The sequence below is a fragment of the Pipistrellus kuhlii genome, unplaced genomic scaffold, assembly GCF_014108245.1.
Source record: "Pipistrellus kuhlii isolate mPipKuh1 unplaced genomic scaffold, mPipKuh1.p scaffold_m20_p_8, whole genome shotgun sequence".
Taxonomy (NCBI): Eukaryota; Metazoa; Chordata; class Mammalia; order Chiroptera; family Vespertilionidae; genus Pipistrellus; species Pipistrellus kuhlii.
In genome coordinates this window covers 68,558,468-68,578,681 of record NW_023425584.1, presented here as the reverse complement: position 1 = coordinate 68,578,681, position 20,214 = coordinate 68,558,468, and the positions used below count along the sequence as shown (strand labels likewise).

At 39.4% G+C, this 20,214-nt stretch overlaps 1 protein-coding gene and 1 pseudogene across 4 annotated transcripts; one reads left to right on the top strand and one right to left on the bottom strand.

The window, feature by feature from the left end:
• Positions 1–1,194: 1,194 nt before the first annotated feature.
• PBK (PDZ binding kinase) lies at positions 1,195–20,131 on the bottom strand. Of its 4 annotated transcripts, none has more exons than XM_045576523.1 (8): positions 19,925–20,131; positions 16,591–16,677; positions 14,652–14,745; positions 10,460–10,602; positions 8,376–8,545; positions 5,544–5,673; positions 2,662–2,841; positions 1,195–2,191 (listed from the first exon to the last, which is right to left on the bottom strand). In XM_045576523.1, the coding sequence occupies exons 2-8, from the start codon at positions 16,655–16,657 to the stop codon at positions 1,992–1,994; spliced, it is 984 nt and encodes a 327-aa protein (XP_045432479.1). In that variant the 5' UTR covers positions 16,658–16,677; positions 19,925–20,131; the 3' UTR covers positions 1,195–1,991. The 4 variants fall into 4 exon arrangements, with proteins under 4 accessions (XP_045432479.1, XP_045432481.1, XP_045432480.1 ...); XM_045576525.1 differs by having other exon boundaries at positions 16,600–16,677; positions 19,925–20,130; XM_045576524.1 differs by lacking the exon at positions 19,925–20,131 and adding an exon at positions 19,714–19,843.
• LOC118711829 lies at positions 16,808–17,231 on the top strand (annotated as a pseudogene).
• Positions 20,132–20,214: the final 83 nt, after the last annotated feature.

Below are 20,214 nucleotides of genomic sequence, written 5' to 3'. Positions count from 1 at the left end.
TTTAGTTAATAGTAGTGTATCTGTATTGGTTCTTTGTGACAAATATACTAATGTAAGATGTTAATAATAGAGGAATAGGTGTGGGGTATTTGGAAATTCTGTCTTTGCATCTTTTCAGTATCGAAAGTTTCTCAAGGTTTATTTTTCAAAAATGTACAAATAGTTATCACAAATGCCTTCATAACTACTACCCAGGTTAAAAAAAAAGTCACCTTCCCAGAAATCTTCCTCTCGCCCTCTTCAATTATTATATCATCTTCCTCAAATGTAACTACTTTTTAAATCCTCATCTGGGAATTTGTTTTTTATTGATTTTAGAGAGAGGTAGGGGGAGAGAGAGAAACCTATGTGAGAGAAACATTGATTGGTTTTCTCCAGTATGTGCCCTGACCAGGAATCAAACCTGCAACCTTTAAGTATATGGGATTCTGCAACCAACTGAATCACCCAGTTAGGGCATGTAACTACCTTTGGATTACTCATATAAATTGTATATGGCAAAATATTTGTTATTGCATTAAAGTGAATCTCACTTTTATTACTATATAATATTCTACCCTGAAAATACATCCTAATTACACTGTTGATGACCATATTATTATAGATTGTGACTACTCAAGCCTCTTACACTTTTATCTGTTTTTTTGTTTGCTTGTTTTGTTTTAATTTGCTATCTTTGTCAAAAATTGTTTCCATATATGTGCAAGTCTATTTCTGCCTGTTTTCCACTAGTTTTATTGGCTGTCCTATACCAATACTATATTCTTGATATTTGGTATAGTAAATTCTCCCAGCATTTTTTTGTAAGTTATGCTATAATGGGCTCATTATATCAGTTCCGATTTTTGGGCCTACACTTGGTTGGCTCTTTGAGACTGGGCTCAGCTGTTTGGGGCTAGGCTCAGTCCTTCAGATATTGGCAAAACCTTTGGGACTAGGTTTGGCTCTTTGGGATAGGCTCGGCTCAGGCACTGGGGTTAGCCCTTTGGGACTAGCATCGGCTCTTAGGGCTAGTCTCGGCCCTTCGGGGCCAGGCTTAGCTCTCTGGGGTTAGCTGGTCTTGTTGGGGCTAATCTTGATTCTCTTGGGCTAGACTCAGCTCTCTTCAGAGCTATGGTTCACAGATCGAAATTACTGAGCCACGTCACCCTCATTTTACAGACTAATAAAATAAAGCCAAGAGAGAGAAAGAAATCTACTCACATTCATTTGCAACTTTAATAACACTCAGATCAACAGGAGTATAAAATAGATAACACATCTTCTGGTAACTTAAGTGTCTTTTATTCTATATCATCTTATTAGTTTTATTGTTTTTACACCCAAACTGTAAAATGCTTAAGAGCTAGATTAGTAATTAAAAAATAAAAAGGGACCTCAGTACAGAAATACATTAAATAAGTGAAAGCAAAAACCAAAGATCTGAGAAGAACCAAGAGGACAAGACAAGCCTTAACTGTAAGTTTGGAAATACCCAAGGAGCTACTCTGAGCCATATTCTCTCGGCTTCCAATGAACATATTTAATAAGCACAACAGCCAAGAAAGACCAGCTTTTATGTTTTAAAAGATAATCAAATGTAGACTTCTTTCGTACTTCAAAGAGCTAATTTAAATAGATCCATTTAAGTAGAGAATATGCAAGAAAGATAATTAGTAAAAGTGTTGGTCCCCCTACCCAAATGTTAGACATAAGAGTTTGACATTTTGCTAGTGTTTTAAATCTCTATGAACAAATTTCAATACTTGTTCCTTACGCCTAAATATTTAAGTTTTATAGAAAACCCACTACGATATTAAATGCTGGTAAGTATACATGAAATACCTTTATAATAGAAAAAGTTTTTCATATGTTAATAAGGTGCTATGGTTCTAAAATTTAAATAGTCTAATAATTATGGGTTATCACAGTAACAACATAAATGTATTACAGTAAAGAGAACAGTTATATGCATGAGCCATACTTGAAGCTCAGGTGTTATGAATATGAGATCACTGGACAAATACTTCCAAAGCCTCAACAATGTGCGCAGCAGAAGGACGGTCTTTAGGATCTTCATTCGTGCACACAGAGAAGAGCTCGATTACTTTCTGGTATGTCTCATCCAGCTCTTCCATATTAAGAGGTGGCCTCGTTCCCAAAGCTGCATAGTATGCTTCATCATCGAAGTCACTTTCATCAAAAGTTTTATCTGCTCATGAGAAAGTTTGAAACAAAATCACTTTCAATCGTGGAAAAACTTACCAACTGCTCACTCACCCTCCTGAAACAATTCATCACCCAGTGTGCTTTTCATTATACCAGTCTCCACTGTCCTGCCATGGTGCAGATTAGCTATTGTCATGAATTTATTATATGGACTTAATCTGTGGTTATCAACCTTTATAATCTCAGGCAAAGAGTTTTTAAGGTAACTTTTTGCTCCTCTGAATTTTCTCAATTTACCCCTGTTCTGAATTAATATACATCTCATTTGTATGAAATTAAACTGAGATGGTACCAAATCAGCCATCAGTAACAATATAATCTATATCTCATGCAACTAAATCAAATACCTTGCTCTTTTTAAAATTAATAGAAAAATAAAATGTAACTTTATATACTATTATAATTTTTCAAACCAGAGAGATTGGGTTTTACATTAAAAATACGTATTTATACCTTCATCATAGTCGTCATCATCTGAAAGAGTAATGTGTGGAATACTTAAAGTCATCATTTCCCACAGGGTAAGGCCAAAGGCAAATATGTCTGCTTTGTCCGTAATAATACCATTCTCCTCCAAAGCTTCCTTGGGTTTCCAAGGCTCAGTGCCAATGTAACAGGCTTCAGGGTCAGTTACTGAAACAAGCAAAACAGGTAAAACTGTCACAAGGGCCAGCACAAGAACTCCCTAAGAAAGGCAAACAAAGACCACCACCTGCTTAAAAAAACCTGGACAAATGATTTGACAGGTGGCTTAAAGGTTATCAAGTATAGCCAGGAAACATGAAAAAATACACTCAACCTCAATAATTAATACAAATTACTTTTTCCTATTCAGATTGGTAAATATTTAAAAAGTTTGATAGTTGACAAAGTTGAGAATCAGCAATTCTTTTTAGAAAGTGGTAAGAACATAAATAGATTGTGGATGTTAGTTCATACTCTAGAACAAGATGGTCTTGCCTGGGTTCAAAGACATTTACGAGCTCTGTTACCTGAAACGTTTACTCTGTGCCTGTTTCTTCATTTTTAAACTATTATTAGGCTGAGAGAAAAACCATTTCTATGCTTCTGATTGCTAAATCAGGGAAAAGGGGAGTTGAATCACATATTGGCTTTTGCTCAGGAAATGACTCAACTTCATAAAGGTTACATAATGAAAATGTATTCCTTTGGGTAACTTTGACCATATCAAATCATTTTTAATTTGTTGTTACATTCTCATTTTCTAAATATTTTACAATTAGAATTTGATTTCTTTGTTCAGCCTAGAATCAATTATAAGTAATTACTAAAAACTTTGGGGTTTTGTTTCCAACTATGTTACTAATATCTAGATGTATATCACCAAGGACAATGAACATCAACCATTAGGCTATTTCTACTTTTTGAGGTTTTCTTTTATAACCTAACCAATATATATAATCAATTTTCTAATGCATAGATTTACCTTATCTACTCAATCTTTTAATTTTTTTTTACATATTAGTTTTATCTACTCCATGTATTAAGGTTTGAGAAAATTATGTTAAAAAATCTTATATATTTAAAAAAAATTCTCCTTTCCTAAAGTTCTATATTTGTAGTACCAGTAGTTACTCAGCCTGAGAGTTCATAGTTTTATTTTGAGTTTTTCCTTCAATTCAACTTATAGACCTTAACTTTAGCTAGAAATTAAGGTATATATGTATATGTGTGTGTGTGTGTGTGTGTGTGTGTGTGTGTGTATTCTGACTAGCATAAGAGAAAAGTTTAAATATGTTAAAAGCATAAGCTTTCTCCTTGAGGCTGTCTCTAGGTTCTCACTAAGAATATATCCTAAATTCCCTAAGAGAATGAACAGTATCTATATATACAAAATGCTAAATGACCATCTGTCTGACCAGTAGCTATGATGCACATTCACCACCAGGGGGCAGACACTCAACACAGGAGCTACCATGACACACAAAGAGAAATGACACCACAGACCTGGCACTGACAAACCAACACTCAGCTTCCACCAAGACCCCTATGGCACAAAATGCAGCCCCCAGCCCAGCCCAGCAATGGCTGCTGTGGGTGCCAGGTAATGACATCATGTAGCAACGCCCAGCTTCCTCTCCCTAGCAACTAGCATCCTTTGAGTTTCTTCAGCCCAGGAACCTGACTTGCTTTATAGCCAAGTGCAAACATTTTACAGTTTAATAAAATGTTTGTGAAGCATTTTCCCATGCCTCATCTCATTTGATCCTCACAAATTTCCTGGAGTAGGTAGATAGGAGACTTAGTAGAACCCTATTTTTTTTTCATTAGCAAGATGCAAAAAGCAACATTAAAATATTTCTTCTAATTAATTTCCTTTCAATGTGCATGAGTCCATGCACCAGGACACTAGTTTACAATAAAGTGAGATGGGACAGGGTAAAAAGCAGAAGACTGGCTTTTACTAGCACCTCTTTCCTACTTCCACTCCAGTTTCTTCTATCAGTTTCCCAAACCTTGTCACTGTACTGATGCTAAATGAATTCCTTTATAAAACCTTATTAAAATTTTATTTTCACCCTGGTTGATGTGGATCAGTGGTTAGAGCATCAGCCCAGATACCAAAGGGTCACAAGTCCAACTCCTGGCCCCGGGCACATACCTGGGTTGCGGTCCTGGGCCCCACTCAAGGCATGTGTAGGAGGCATCTCTTGCATCAATGTTTCTTACTCTCTTCCCCCCCTTCCTCCTTCCCGTCCACTCTCTCTATAAAAATCAATAGGAAGACTATCCTCAGGTGAGGATTAACAACAACTAGAACATTTTTAAAAAATTTTATTTTCTATTCCCAAATCTTCTACCACTTAAAAATTACTAATCTAGGTTAGAAATAGTTCCTAAAGTTATCTTCAGTTAACATACACTGAGTGGCCAGATTATGATCATCTCTGAAAGTATAATAATCTGGCCATTCAGTGTATATCCTATATAATAATTCTATCTCTATAATAAAAGGCTAATATGCAAATTGTCCCCTCGACCAGGAGTTTAAGCAGCAGGCAGGCTGGCCAACCACCCATGTCCCCTCCCCCTGGGCTGACCGGATCCCACCCATACTGAGTGGTCAGATTATTATGCGTTCAGAAATCATAATAATCTGGAGTATATTAATAAGAAAACAATAATTTATATTGTGTATGTGGCAAGAGACAGGGCTGGAGGCTGAGTAAAAAGGAGGGATAATTTTTACTGTATACTTTATTATTATTAGTTTTTTATTTTTGAAGAATGTAAACAGTTACTTATTTAAATATGTGTAAAAATTAGAAATTTTAATATATAAATTTTTTTTAAAAAGTTAGAATATTACTCACCTGTCATATTTTCATCCAATGGTAGAGAGACTCCTACATCACAGATTTTAATTGTTTCAAAATCACCTTTAATTACAACATTTGAAGACTTTATGTCTCCATGAAGCAACTTCTTATCTTGGTGCAAATACTAAAATAGTGGAAATTTAACATATCTGAATAAAAATGCAAACTAAATACTCATAAATAACCTTCAAACAAATAAAATCTGAACCCCCTTCCTAAAATATAGGATTATACTATCATTTCAAATTATTTGAAGCTACAGAAGGAAATATCTTATGTTATCTTGGTCTGCCATACACATCAGAAATCTAAAAAGTTTGTTGGAAATCTTATAAATTTTTTATTTACAAACCCATCTTACATATTTTTACATTAAAAAATGCTACAGCAGAAGCCCCAGCCAGGTGACTAAGTTAGTTGGAGCATTGTCCCGTACATGAAAAAGTTGTGGGTGTGATTCCTGTTGGGGCACATACCTAGGTTTTGTGTTTAATCCCCAGTCAGTGTGTGTGTAGGAGGCAACTGATCGATGTTTCTCTCCCTCCCTCTCCTTTTCCTCTCTCTTTAAAAATAAGTAAGCCCCGCCAGTGTGGCACAGTTGGTTGAGTACCTTCCCGTGCATCAAGAGGTTCGATTCCCGGTCTGATTGTGCCGGAAGCAGTCAATTGATGATTCTCTCATTAATGTTTCTCTCTCCTTGCCCCCCCTCTTTTACTCTCTCACTCCCGCTCCCCTCCCTGATTCTTGCTCCCTTCCCTCCCTTTTCCTCTCCATCTTCCCTCTAAAATCAATGAGAACATATTAAAAAAATAAAAATAAGGTAAAACACATCCTTGGGTGAAGATTAAAAAAAAAAAAAAAATATATATATATATATATATATATATATATATATATATATATATATATATATATATATAATGCATGCTATGGAGATATCAAAATACACCACAACTTTATTTGGAGTTAGAAAATTGTAGGAATAATTTTGGAATCTTAAAAAAGAGACTTTTTTTTTTTTTTTTTTTAAATTGAGATGATGTAAAACAATAAATAACTCAGTGCTGCAGAGGGCTACTACAAGAAGATGAAGCAGAAATGTAATCTAAGACTTGTCTTTTGCTTTATACACTAAGCCTTTCTTAGTATTGACAACAACATTCATCCATAATAAAGTACCTTATAAACCTGTTATTTTTTCATTTATCAGCATTTGAGTATCTACTCTATAACTGGGTTTAAAAATGATGCAGAGATAATTCTTGTAATATAATTTGAAATACTCACTGTGCTTGATTTAAATGTTGCCCATCATAAAGACAATATGCTCAAATACATAATTAATTCATTATATATAAAGTCATTTATTAAATAATCAAATTGTTGATTTAGTTTATCTTATCCACTTAAAATTGTTTTTTTTCTATACACATATTAAAAATATATACTTGGCCTGACCAGCAGGGCTCAGTAGTTGAGTGTAGACCTATGAAACAGAAGGTCACAGTTTGATTCCTGGTTGGGGCACATGTGCAGGTTGGAGGCTTGATCCCAGTGGGATGCATGCAGGAAGCAGCCAATCAATGATTCTCACTCCCTCTCTGAAATCAATAAAAATGTATTCAAAAATAAAAATATGTATCTTTAGAAATATTGCCTTTTTCCAATTTCATGCTTCATAGATCAATTTTATTTAAACTCTAACATACAATTTTGACATCAGTATCATTACATTATCTGCATTTGGGTTGTTCAACAGTTTTGTGGCACCATCACTACTTCTGTTTAAGTTATTTAGGATATGGAATTATTTTCATTTCTAACACTGTGTCCATCCAAAGGCACAATAATTTGTTTGCATAAAATTAAGCTTTTTTTATTTGACCTGTAGATCAGCGGTCGCCAACCAGTGGTCCGTGAGGTCCAAAAGGTTGGCGACTGCTGCTATAGATGACTATTCGTGATGCCAAAACTATCCCAAATTTTTTTTAAAATATATATTTTTATTGATTTTAGAGAGGAAAGGAAAGGGAGAAAGAGACTGAGACATTAATGATGAGAGAACCACGGATTGGCTGCCTCTTGCATGTCTTCCACTGAAGACAGACCCACAACCCAGGCATGTGCCCTTGATCAGAATCGAACCCGAGACCCTTCAAGTCTGCAGGCCGATACTCTATCCACTGAGCCAAAAACAGCTAGGGCCACAAAGCAATCTTTAAGAAGCTTGTTTACATCAACAGGGGGTTGGGCTACACTCCCAGTAATAATTAGTACATTTCTGTTAAATTTAATCCTTTTCTAACTAAATCTAACATGTGGTCTCAGTAAGCAAAACTGCCTAACTTGGATTATTTCAGACTATGTGAAGGCCTTTCAAAATAAGGAAATAGTACACTCTGCAATATAAAATATTCCCTAAGGCCGTGGGTCACCAACTGGTGGTCCACAGACCACTGGTGGTCTGTGAGGTCCGAAAGGTTGGCGGCCACTGCCATAAGGCAACCCCTTCTTTTGTGGGGGGTGGGGAAATCCTACCATGTAATTAGGTTGTTTTTAATATGTTTTTATTTCTTAGAGAGAAAGGAAAAGGAAGATAGAAGCACCGATGAGAGAGAACATTGATTGGCTGCCTCCTGTATGGCCCTCACTGGGAATCAAGCCTTGATCAGGAATCGAATGGGCAACCTCTTGGTGCATAGGTCAACACTCAATCACTGAAGCACACCAGCTAGACTGTACTTAGTTTTTTAATGTTCCACAAAAAAATATAATGGTACAGTTACCTTTAACATAAATGAACATAAAATATAATGGTACAGTTACCTTTAACCCTCTTGCCATGTTCAAAGCAACTTTTAAAATTGTGGCTGCTGGAAAAGGACTGTGGCTGTCTTTATTTTGTTCTTCGATTAAGTCATTTAGAGACTTTTCACCCCCATATTCCATAGCAAGACACAGACTCCCATCATTGGCTTCAGTGAAAGCACGATAACCTTAAAGAAACATAACATTTTCTACTAGAATAGGGAAGAACAGCAGTACTTAAGTTTTTTATAGTACTGGGACTGAAAATGGACCTGGATTACCGCTGACAAATATATAATGAAACAGCTATCTATATATATAAAAGCCTAAGTGAATGGCTGGTAGCTATGATGCACAATGACCACTAGTGACAGACACTTAACACAGGAGCGGAAACCATAGGCATGGAAACATGGAACAGACTGATTAATCTCAGCGAGAAGGGGGGAGGGCAGGAAGAGATTAACCCAAGATCTTATACACATACTAGAGGCTGAGTGCATAGATTCGTGCACTGGTGGGGTCCCTCGGCCTGGCCTGTTGGGATCAGGCAGAAACTGGCTCTCCAATATCTCCCAAGGGGAGATATTGCAAAAGGACACAGGCCAGGTCAAGGGAACCTAGATATTTATAAAACTAATTCAATCATCTATTCTAAAATGCCGTCAGTGTTTATAAATAGTATCACAAATTAAAATTTTAAAATATTTTATGAATTCCTAAATATAATGGTTTGAGCCCTACTTATATTAAAAATGAAAAGGAAATTATCTATTTATTTATTTATTTATTTATTAAATATATTTTATTGTTTTTGTACAGAGAGGAAGGGAGAGAGATAGAGAGCTAGAAACATCAATGAGAGAGAGTCATTGATCAGCTGCCTCTTGCACACCCTCCACTGGGGATATGCCCACAGCCAAGGTACATGCCCTTGACCGGAATCGAACCTGGGTCCCTTCAGTCCCCAAGCCGACGCTCTACCCATTGAGCCAAACCGGTTTCGGCGAAAAGGAAATTATCTAAATGAAGATCACTCTATCTTCCTGAATTCCTCACAGTATCTGCATCATGAGTATTTATTTAATTATGTATTTTTAATATTCTTGAGAGAGGGAGAGATAGAAACATCAATGAGAGAATCATCGATGGGCTGTGGGGATCGAGTCCACAATCCAGGCATGTGTGCCTGACGGGAAATGAACCCAGGATACTTTAGTCTGCAGGCTGATGCTCTATCCACTGAGCCAAGCCAGCTAGGGCATGACTACTCCCATGATTTTTTAAAATTATTATTTTTTTGAATTTATGTTTACTGTTAAAATTATTAATTTCCCCCTTTCCCCCCACTGACTCTCTCCACCCTGATTCTGCCTCCTCCCCATGCCTTCCCCACCCTATTGTCTGTTCATGGACAACGCATATATGCTTATAAGTTTACTAGAAGCCCGATGCACAAATATTCGTGTTAGGATGGGCTTTCCTTTCCCTGGCTGCCAACACTGCCTTTCCACTCTGGCCCAGTCCCTTTCTGCTCAGGGCCCAGAGCCGCCTCTTTCGGCTCCAGCCTCACCTTCCCATGCTGCCCAGAGGCCCTGAGACCAGGGTTAGGGCAGAATGCTTGCATCATTGCCATGCCGTCACTTGGTGCATGCGCATACAAATTAATCGCCATCTTTGCTGGGTTAATTTGCATACCATTCCTGATTGGCTGGTGGCATAGTGGAGGTATGGTTAATTTACATGTTTATCTATTATTAGGTAAGATCGATTAATCTCTTCCCCCCCACCTCCCACCTTCCCTCTGAAACAAGTCAGTTTGTTGCATACTTTAATGCCTCTGGATCTTTTTTATTCATAGCTTATTTTGTTCATTAGATTCCACATGTAAGTGATCCCATGATGTTTTAAATACATACTTAAACATCTAAAAATGTATACTAACTTTTATTTCAGAATGTTTACATTACTTTGATTCTTACCAAACTCTACCACCATCCTCTTCATTTTTATTACTGAAAATGGTTAAGAAATTATATAAACTGTTTCTGATAAACAGAATAATATATAAGTTCCTGCTACCAAATAAAATTTAAACTTACCTATAATATTTGGATGATTAAGGCTTTTCAAAATCTTAGCTTCATCAGTTAATCTCTTTTGATACATACTTTGATAATCACCATTACATTTAGAATTAATCTTTTTCACAGCCCAAGGAGAATGAGACAAGCCTCTTGGAGATCTTAAAAAAATAATCATAAAAAGTATAAAGATAACTAAAAATAATACATTTCCAAATGACTAACAAGAACTTCCAACTTTTGAAAAGGACTTGATAATTTGTTGTTATTTTTTTTAAATTTGCAAAATTTTATACTATCAACACCTCTGCTACATTTCCTTTTCAAACTGGAAGAGAAATAGCTGATACATCAATTGATTACAAGAGTGGTCTGATATTTATTGCTGGAAAGAAGAGATAAAAAGGGAGAACTAGAAGAAAAAAGAGTTCTTATAAATTTATTTTTCAATTTTTCTAATCAAGCATGCCATACTACCAACTACTTATCAAACATCTATACTAATAAAAGGGTAATATGCTAATTAGACTGGGAGACCTTCTGGACATAGCCATGGTGATGGGACCGAGGCAGAAGTGGTTAGGAGTGATCAGATAGCAGGAGAGGGCAGTTGGAGGCGAGCAGGCCATCATCGGGGCAGTTAGGGGTGAGCAGGCCAGCAAAGGGGGGGGTGGGGGTGGGGAGACAGTTGGGGGCCGAGCAGGCTGGCAGGGGGGACACAGTTGGGAGCGAGCAGGCTGATGGGGGAAGGGGGAACAGTTGGTGGTGAGCAGGCTGGCAGGGGAGCAGGCCGCCAAGTGAGCTCATTGGGGGTGAACAGGCCAGCTGGGTGGTGGGGGGGGGGCAGTTGGGGGCAAGCGGGTCAGCTGAGGGGGGAATGGGGGTGAGCAGGCTGGCAAGGGGGGGCAGTTGGGGGTCATAAGGCCAGCAAGGAGGGGGTCAGTTGGGGGTGAGCAAGCCAGCAGGCAGGTGAGCAGTTAGGAGCAAGCGATCCCAGATTTCAAGAGGGATCCCAGATTGGAAAGGGTGCAGGCCAGGCTGAGGGAAAACACCCCCATGCACAAATTTCATGCACCAGGCCACTAGTTTAACTATATGTACCACAGACAAGTTCTAGAATGCTAAATAACAAACACTAATCTCTAAAAAACAATTTAAATAAGAGACATGTAAGGAACATTTGGTCCATATGTAATCATCCATATAACAGACTGTTCTCCAACAAATATTGTGCCTCTCCACTAACCAATCCATTTCTACCTTCACTGAATACTCAAAGACATGAGCTAAGGCAATAATAATCCTAATATATAAAAAGCCAGGGGCCATCATGACCAAAACAACTGGACAGATGACTGAACACAGGCTGTGTGGGGTGACAAGGCTGGCAGAGGGATTAATGAGGGACGACCAAACAATTGAACAGCAGGCTGTGTGGGGCGACCAGGCCGGAAGAGAGGGGCAGTTGGGGGGGGCGACCAGGCCAGTGGGGGGCAGGGGAAGTTGGGGGTGCCCAGGCCAGGCAGAGAGGGGGACCAAGTCCATCCTTTACCTTTTCCATAACATATCCTGATCTATATAATGACAAAAACTATAAAATCTGAATAAAATACCGTATTTTTCGGCCCATAAGACGCACTTTATTCCCCCCAGAAGTGGGGGGAAAAAGTACCTGCGTCTTATGGTCCAAATATAGCCTACACATATACTTTAAAAAAAAAGTTTTTTACTTGCCCGGCTCTGTGTGGTCTCTGTGTGCTTGCCCGGCTCTAAAATGGTTCTAAATGCTGCTGTTTACTTTACAGGGTTGATTACATGTGTTTATGACTGTGATGTTGGGTTTTAATGCACATAAAATATTTTAGGACACTATTTGTTTCAGAATCTTTTTTTCTTCATTTCCCTTCTCTAAAAACTGGTGCGTCTTATGGTCCGGTGCGTCTTATGGTCCGAAAAATACGGTAATCAAGCTAAATGTTAGTTTACTAAAAAGGCTAATAAAACAGCGATTGCACAAGAAAAAAATAAAAGGAGGTACAAATAATATTGCAATAAAAAATGAGGACATAACTATAGAAACAGCAGAAATTAAAAAATAAAAGTGAATAAATAAAACTTTTAGTGGGCTGGAGTAGGTCAAATGGGGAGGAGGGAGACATATGTAATACTTTCAACAATTAAGATTAAAAAAATAAAACTTTTAAACCAATAAATTTAAAAGACAAAATGGTCAAATTCTAAAGAAAAAAATCTGCCAAAACCAGTTTGGCTCAGTGGATAGAGCATCAGCCTGTGGACTAAAGGGTCCTAGGTTCGATTCCGGTCAAGGGCATGTACCTTGGTTTTGGGCACATCCCCACTAAGGGGTGTGCAGGAGGCAGCTGATAGATGTTTCTCTTTCGTCGATGTTTCTAACTCTCTCTCCCTCTCCCATCCTCTCTGTAAAAAAAATCAATAAAATATAGTTTTTAAAAAAAGGAAGTGGCTAAAGCAGAGATCTTTAGTTTGAGGTTTACTGGTAAAGTTGAATGTCTGTGAACATACAGACACACAGTAATTCATAACCATATGCATACTAAATATTCAATGAGTTTTCATATGTGCTATCACAACCAAAACTTAGGATGCCATTTTAAAAACGAGAATTTTCAGATAATTAAAAACAAAATAGACAAAATTGAAAAACTTAAGTATAAGAAGATGAAGTTGGGGAAATCTCTCAGAAAATAGAACAAAGAGAACATAGGAAAATCAGGGAAAACCAGAGATCAGTCTAATAAGTAAAACATCCACATAAAGAATAGGAAGACAGGGGTGGAAAATGTCAGTAAGGAATTTTAATAACTTCTTAAAAATTTAAGGATAGGAATTTTCAGAATACAAGAGGCCCACACCCATACATGTCACTGTGAAATTTAAGAACACTGGTGATGAATGGATCTGGGAGACCACTGGGAGAAATAGCTAACATAAAACAGGTAACAAAAAGAATCAGCAATCAGGAAAGCTTCAGAATTCTCAGTGGGAACACTGCAGAATTTTCAGCAGGCTAACAAATAATGGAACAAAATCCTTAAACTTGTGGAGGAAAATTATGTCCAAAAAGAATTCTGGCCCAGAAAAACAAAAAGAACCATTCAAGTATTAGTGTAGAATGAAAACATTTCAAAAATGCAAATTCTCACCGAAACCAGTTTGGGTCAGTGGACAGAGCTTCCGTCTGTGGACTGAAAAGTCCCAGGTTCGATTCCAGTCAAGGGCATGTACCTTGGCAGCTGATCGATGTTTCTAGCTCTCTGTCCCTCTCCCTTCCTCTCTATAAAAACTCAATAAAATATAAATAAATAAATAAATGAATAAATACATGCCAATTCTCAAAAACGCATGTCCTGTGGCTCTAGCCAGTTTGGCTCAGTGGATAGAGTGTCAGCCTGTGGACTAAAGGGTCCCACGTTTGATTCTAGACAAGGGCATATGCCCAGGGTCTCGGGCTCGATCCCCAGTAGGGGCCTGCAGGAGGCAGCCAATCAATGATTCTCTTTCATCATGTTTCTCTTTCCTGCCCTCTCTGAAATCCATAAAAATATTTTATTTTTAAATATATCTCCCGTGTACTTTTTCATAGGGAGCTACCAAATGTCCTTAAACAAAACAAAATATAAACCAAGAAATAGTGAGACATGAGGTACAGAACAACAGGAGATCCTGTTCACCAGAGAAACAAAGGGTCTCCAGGCTGCAGGAGGGAAAATCCCAGGCTGACAGGGACACAGTACAAGAAGTAGTAGGACCAGGCAGGGGACTGCTATTTTTCAATCAGCCACCATATGAAGCTTTTTTATTATTCTATACAGAACTTATTAACAACACACACAAACACCCACTTACATATTATTGCTATGCTATTCTCAATTAATTAGCTTTATATTAAAGCATTTCTATCTAGAAACAATATAAACCTAAAGACATGTTGTGTTAGGAAAAATGATAAGGTAAATTACTGTTCCTTTAATAATCCATTAGGAGAAAAGTTAAAAGAAATGTATAACAGGTAGGGATCTGGTAAAGTTATAAAAGGTTCTGAGACTGAACACAGCAGGTTCAGGAAAATACCTCAAATCTAAATACTTGAATTTTCCTATTCCTTTGTCTCCAAGTACAACTGAAGGATGGTTCCATTTAAAAGGTTAATCTAAAATCGTATACTCACCTTTTCATTAGGTAGACATTTACCCCTGTGCCATAGCCAAGCTTCTGCATAAACGGAGAGGCAGGAATTTTTATACATGGAGTTGAACATAACACTAAATGTCAGAAAGAATTAAAAAATAAAATTAGTATTTGAAAAGACAAATGCATCTGAACATTTGCAATACACTATTGATAAGAGTATTAATTGGCATAATCTTTTGGAGAGCAATCTGACACTAACCATCCTAGTTTTAAATGGAGACCCCTTGAGCAAGTTTACTTTTGGAGCTCTATCTTACAGTAACACTGAAGTTTGTTTTTATATGATCCAGAAGTTATGAATTGTTTTTGAAAGGGTTGATTTAAAAAAAAAAAGTATTAAGAAAATGCAATAATGTTTCTGTATGGCCAACGAAGTCTAAACTATTTACTATCTGGCCCTTTACAAATAGTTTGCCAATACCTCAATACAGCATGTGCCCAAAGACATCATACACATACATGCATGCAAGCATATATATTTGAATATTGGGATTCACTTTTGTAGCTGCAGAAAAACCTTAGTAATAATCATTGGTCATAATTATAGTATATCTATATTACAAAGCATTAGCCTATCTAATAAAGAGGGAATATGCTAATAGACCATCACACCCACAGGCAATAAGGAGGGAATATGATAATTGGCTGTCATGCCCTCAAAGATAGCAACACCTAGAGCCACAAGATGGCAGTGCCCAGTCCCCTCAGCCCTGCCTGGGTGGCAGGCACGCGGCCCGGCCACTCCCTGTGCCTGCCTCTGGAGTCCCCCATACCCTCAGCCCCCCAGCTGCCCAGGGCCTGCCCGAAGCACAGGCAAGCCTCGGATGGTGGCTGCCCACGGCTCAGGTAACTAGGGCCGGCCGAGCCTTGCACTGCCAACAATGGCAGCAGCAGAGGTATGAAGGGGAAGTCGCCTTCCCCTGATCGCCAGGTCGCTTGCCGCCCCTGAGGGCTCCCGGCCTGTGAGAGGGGGCAGGCCAGGCTGAGGGATCCCCTCTTGAACACAGAAAATATTAGCAAATTGAATCAAGTTATATATAAAACTAGAGGCTTGGTGCATAAAATTTGTGCACGGGGGAGGGGGGTCCTCAGCCCAGCTTGCACCCTCTCACAATCCAGGACCCCAGGGATCAGGCCTAAGCCAGCAGTCGGACATCGCTCTCGCAATCCACGACCACTGGCTCCTAACCGTTTGCCTGCCTGCCTGCCTGATCACCCCTAACCGCTACGCATGCCTGCTAATGATTGCCCCTAACTGCTTCTGCCTCGGGCTTCATCCAGAAGGACATTTGGAATGATGGCTGGAAGGTTGTTTGGCTGTCTGGTCTAATTAGCATATTACACTTTTATTATTATAGATACCTCATGACTTTGGCTTTACCCCAAGAGTGAAAGTTTGTTTTAACATGTTAAAATTAACAGAATTTACCATATTGACAGACTAAGAAATAAAACTATCCCAATATATTCTGAAAATGCTCTTGACTAAGTTTAATACACATTCATGATAATCAGGAATAAAGGAAATCAGGTCACAGATGACCATGTCCTGGCCTACAGTGTTAGTCTAATTTGTTAAGATCAACATTATAAAGATGACTTATTCTAAAATTGTGGATGGTAATTAAAGCATCAAACTACACACCGAAACCGGCTTGGCTCAATGGATAGAGTGTCTGCTTGGGAACTGAAGGGACCCGGGTTTGATTCCGGTCAAGGGCATGTACCTTGGTTGCGGGCATATCCCCAGTAGGGGTGTACAAGAGGCAGCTGATTGATGACTCTCTCTCATCGATGTTTCTAGCTCTATATCTCTCTCCCTTCCTCTCTGTACAAAATTAATAAAATATATTTTTTTAAAAAAAGCATCAAACTACAGTTTTAATAACAATAACAAAAAAGTTTTACTAGTATACCTATCTTACCAGATTTTCTTTTTTCAGATAATTTGCTTGGTGTCTTAAAATTATTGATTTCGTCCATTGTAATAATCACTCTAGGTCCTATGATAAAAATAAATTGAAAGTTACATTGCAGTTATAAAGAGCACAACTCTAATTCATTAAGAAAAACCTTCTATACTAGTTCTCATTTTATCATATGAAGCATTAAATTTGAAAACTGAAAAAGACCATGAAAAATATCTAGTCCAGAGCCTCCCTTCTCCAGCACAGCCAGCACGGGAGCCTCTTAAGACACCGGGAGCACGGACCCCAGGGAATGCTCCTGCTTATCTGGAGGAATACGCATCTGTGGAGACAACTACAAACGCACAGCTTGCAACTGTAAAACATGTTGAAAAAGCTACTGCTTTCCCCCCACCCCTACCCCCCTCCATGTGTGCCTAGGGCTGCATCTGCAAAGGAGGCTCCAGCAAGTGCAGCTGCTGCCACTGAAATGCAACCTTTGTGCTGAGGGTGTGGCCTGGGAAGCTTCTGTACAGTGCATTAGTTGGGAAATTGAGATGATTGTGCTTTTTAATATATTTGCCCCAATGAGGTGTTGGTGACATTCACATATTGCTTGGAGCAATCAAGTTTTCACTTATGGTAAAAAATATTTTTTTAAAAAGAAAAAAGATAAAACTATCTAGTCCAATTTTATTTACATGAGAAACAAGAAAACTGAAACCCAGACAGGTGCAATTACTTACCCAAGGTCATACTATTAGTAAAATATATTTTCTGTTTTTTTGTTTTGTTTTGTTTTTTGGTCCTTACAAACATTCCTAATTTCTTTTTTTAAAATTTTATTTTGTTTAAAGTATTACAAATATGAGTACACATATCTCCTTTTGTTGTCTTTATATAGTTTTTTTTTTCTTTTTTTCCAGAGAGGAAGGTAGAGAGAGAGAAACACTGATGAGAGAGACACATCCATCAGCTGCTTCATGCATTACCCTACCCCTACAAGGGATTGAGCTCGCAACCCAATCAAACCAGCAGAGAGAAAAACATGGATATGTCTCATTTGTGATACGTTGCCTCCTGCACAGGGCGGGGGCCAGAACTGAGCATGCAGCCAAGGCATATGCCCTTGATCAGAATCGAACCTGGGTCCCTTCATTTCCCTAACTAGGACATTTTTTGTCTTAATTAAAAACTTGGCTTAAAAAAAAAAAAAATCAGCACTACAAAAAGGTAAAAAGTAATCTCCTTTTCACACTTCCTGAAAGTAGTTAACAGGGCTTTCATACCCTTTAAAGAAATTGTCTATGCAAGCAGCATTATTTATAGTAGCCCAAAAAAGAGAACAGAAATCCATCAGATGATGAATAGATAAATAGGTAATTCTACGTACAAGAAATGCCTAGAATGGGCAAATCCAGACAAAAATAGATTAGCAGCTGTCAGGGGGTTGGGAAGAAGTGGGTGTGGGGATTCTTTTTGGGGTGATGAAAATGTTCTAAATTAGGTAGTGGCTTAATATATTCAACAATAGGACTGAGTATATCACTAAATTATATACTTTTAAAGGATGAATTTTATGCTAGGTGAATTATGTCTCAACAAGCTATTATAATAAAAATCATCTATGCAAATAAAATGTACATACTGCACATATATGCAAGTTAATCTAAGCTTTTTATTTCTTCCATAACATATTTCTTAAAGATTTTCTTTTTACAAAATTAATTTTTTTTTTCTTCTAAAAGTGAGGTTTCATATTATTAGTTACTGTAAAACAAATTGTGCCTACATGCCTAAAGCTCATTTGGTTTGTCTATAAAAAATATTTGGTTTAATTTTTTGTAGAACCCTTAAAAAACAGCACCTTTAAAAACTCTGTGCCGCTGAAACCGGTTTGGCTCAGTGGATAGAGCGTCGGCCTGCGGACTGAAGGGTCCCAGGATCAATTCGGGGCAAGGGCATGTACCTTGGTTGCGGGCACATCCCCAGTTTTGGGAGGGGGGTGTGTGTGCAGGAAGCAGCTGATCAACGTTTCTCTCTCATGGATGTTTCTAGCTCTCTCTCCCTCTCTGTAAAGAAATCAATAAAATATATTAAAACATAAAAACTCTTGCCAAGGGAAAAAAAATCATCTTTAAGGCCCAGCTTTAATTCCTTATTGAGGAGTTTGTTCATTTTTTTAAGGGTAGCTACAATCACCACTGTCTATTTAGAGTCACACTGAAGACCCCTTTTTCATTATCGTGGAACCCACCATACGGCTAAACAAATACATAGATAAAGCTAAAGCGTAACAACCAATAGAAGCAACACAGAGGGGAAACGCGGGATGCAAACCAAAGGGGGAAGCTCTGATCAGATTATTCCTGAGGTCCTGTGCATTCTGCACCCTCTGCAGGACTCCCGGAACTAGAGGCCCAGACTGTTTATCCCCTCTTCTAGGAGTTTATGGAGGGGCTGGCGGTTCAAATCCTTCTCCCACCTGCGCAGGCAGCTCATCTGAAAACCGGGAGCCACATTCGTGGAGGGATTCAAAGTAGGGAACTGCGCGTCACGCTTCTTCCTCAAACGCCAGCCCCCTCCATTCCCACCACAAACCCTCCACCGGTTCTAACCTCCCTTAAGAGATGAGACTGAGCCGAAGCCGGTTTGGCTCAGTGGATAGAGCGTCGGCCTGCGGACTGAAAGGTCCCGGTTCGATTCTGGTCAAGGGGATGTGCCTTGGTTGCGGGCACATCCCCAGTAGGGGGTGTGCAGGAGGCAGCTGATCAATGTTTTTGTTTTGTTTTGTTTTTTTTCTCATCGACGTTTCTACCTGTCTATCCCTCTCCCTTCCTCTCTGTAAAAAAAAAAAAAAAAAAAAAAAAAAATATAAAAAAAAAAAAAAGACATGAAATTGAGCCGACAGTTTCCCCCGGGCATGAGGGCGCCCCACCGACACCGGCCTAAAACCGGGGCCTCCCCGCGAGCCCTCGGAACCGCCATGTCAGCTTGCTGGGCCAGGGGGGGAGGTCCCCCAAATCTGTCTGACCAACGTCTTCTCTCCCGGAGCCCCCATCAACAGGTACAGATAGACCGCCAGGCTTCGCTTCGAGGAAGGGCCACTGCTTTCCCGGGGCCCCATCCTACCCCGCGATGCAGGCGCGCACTCGAGTCTGGGTCGCGAAGAGGAGCCCTAAGAGAGTTCCCGGTTTAACGCCTCCCGTCCAACGTCTTCCACTCGCCCGCCAGGCCGCGAGCCGGTGCCGACGCGAACGGGCCGCCCGCCCGCCCCCCGCCCGCCCCCCGCCCGCGCGCGCGCGATCGGGTCCGAGAACCGAGGAGGGAGAGGCCCGCTTACCCGGCCGCGGCGGCCACGCTGCAGGTGGAGGAGGAGCCCGCGGCCCACGGGAGGTCCAGGCCAAGGCTGCCTCAAACTCTGGTCCCCAGGGGCCGCCGACAAGACCCCACAATCCCTTGGGCGTCTCGCTGGCCCTGCACAACGTCTGCTCCCGAAGCGCCTGGAACCCGCCCGGCTTTCAAAATGCGCGCGCCATTCCCCCAGCGGCGGCCGCGAACTACGGGGTGGCGCGAGGGACAAAACTCGTCGTATCTGTCCTTCGCCTTTTCTTTGGTCTTGCTTTGGACTGA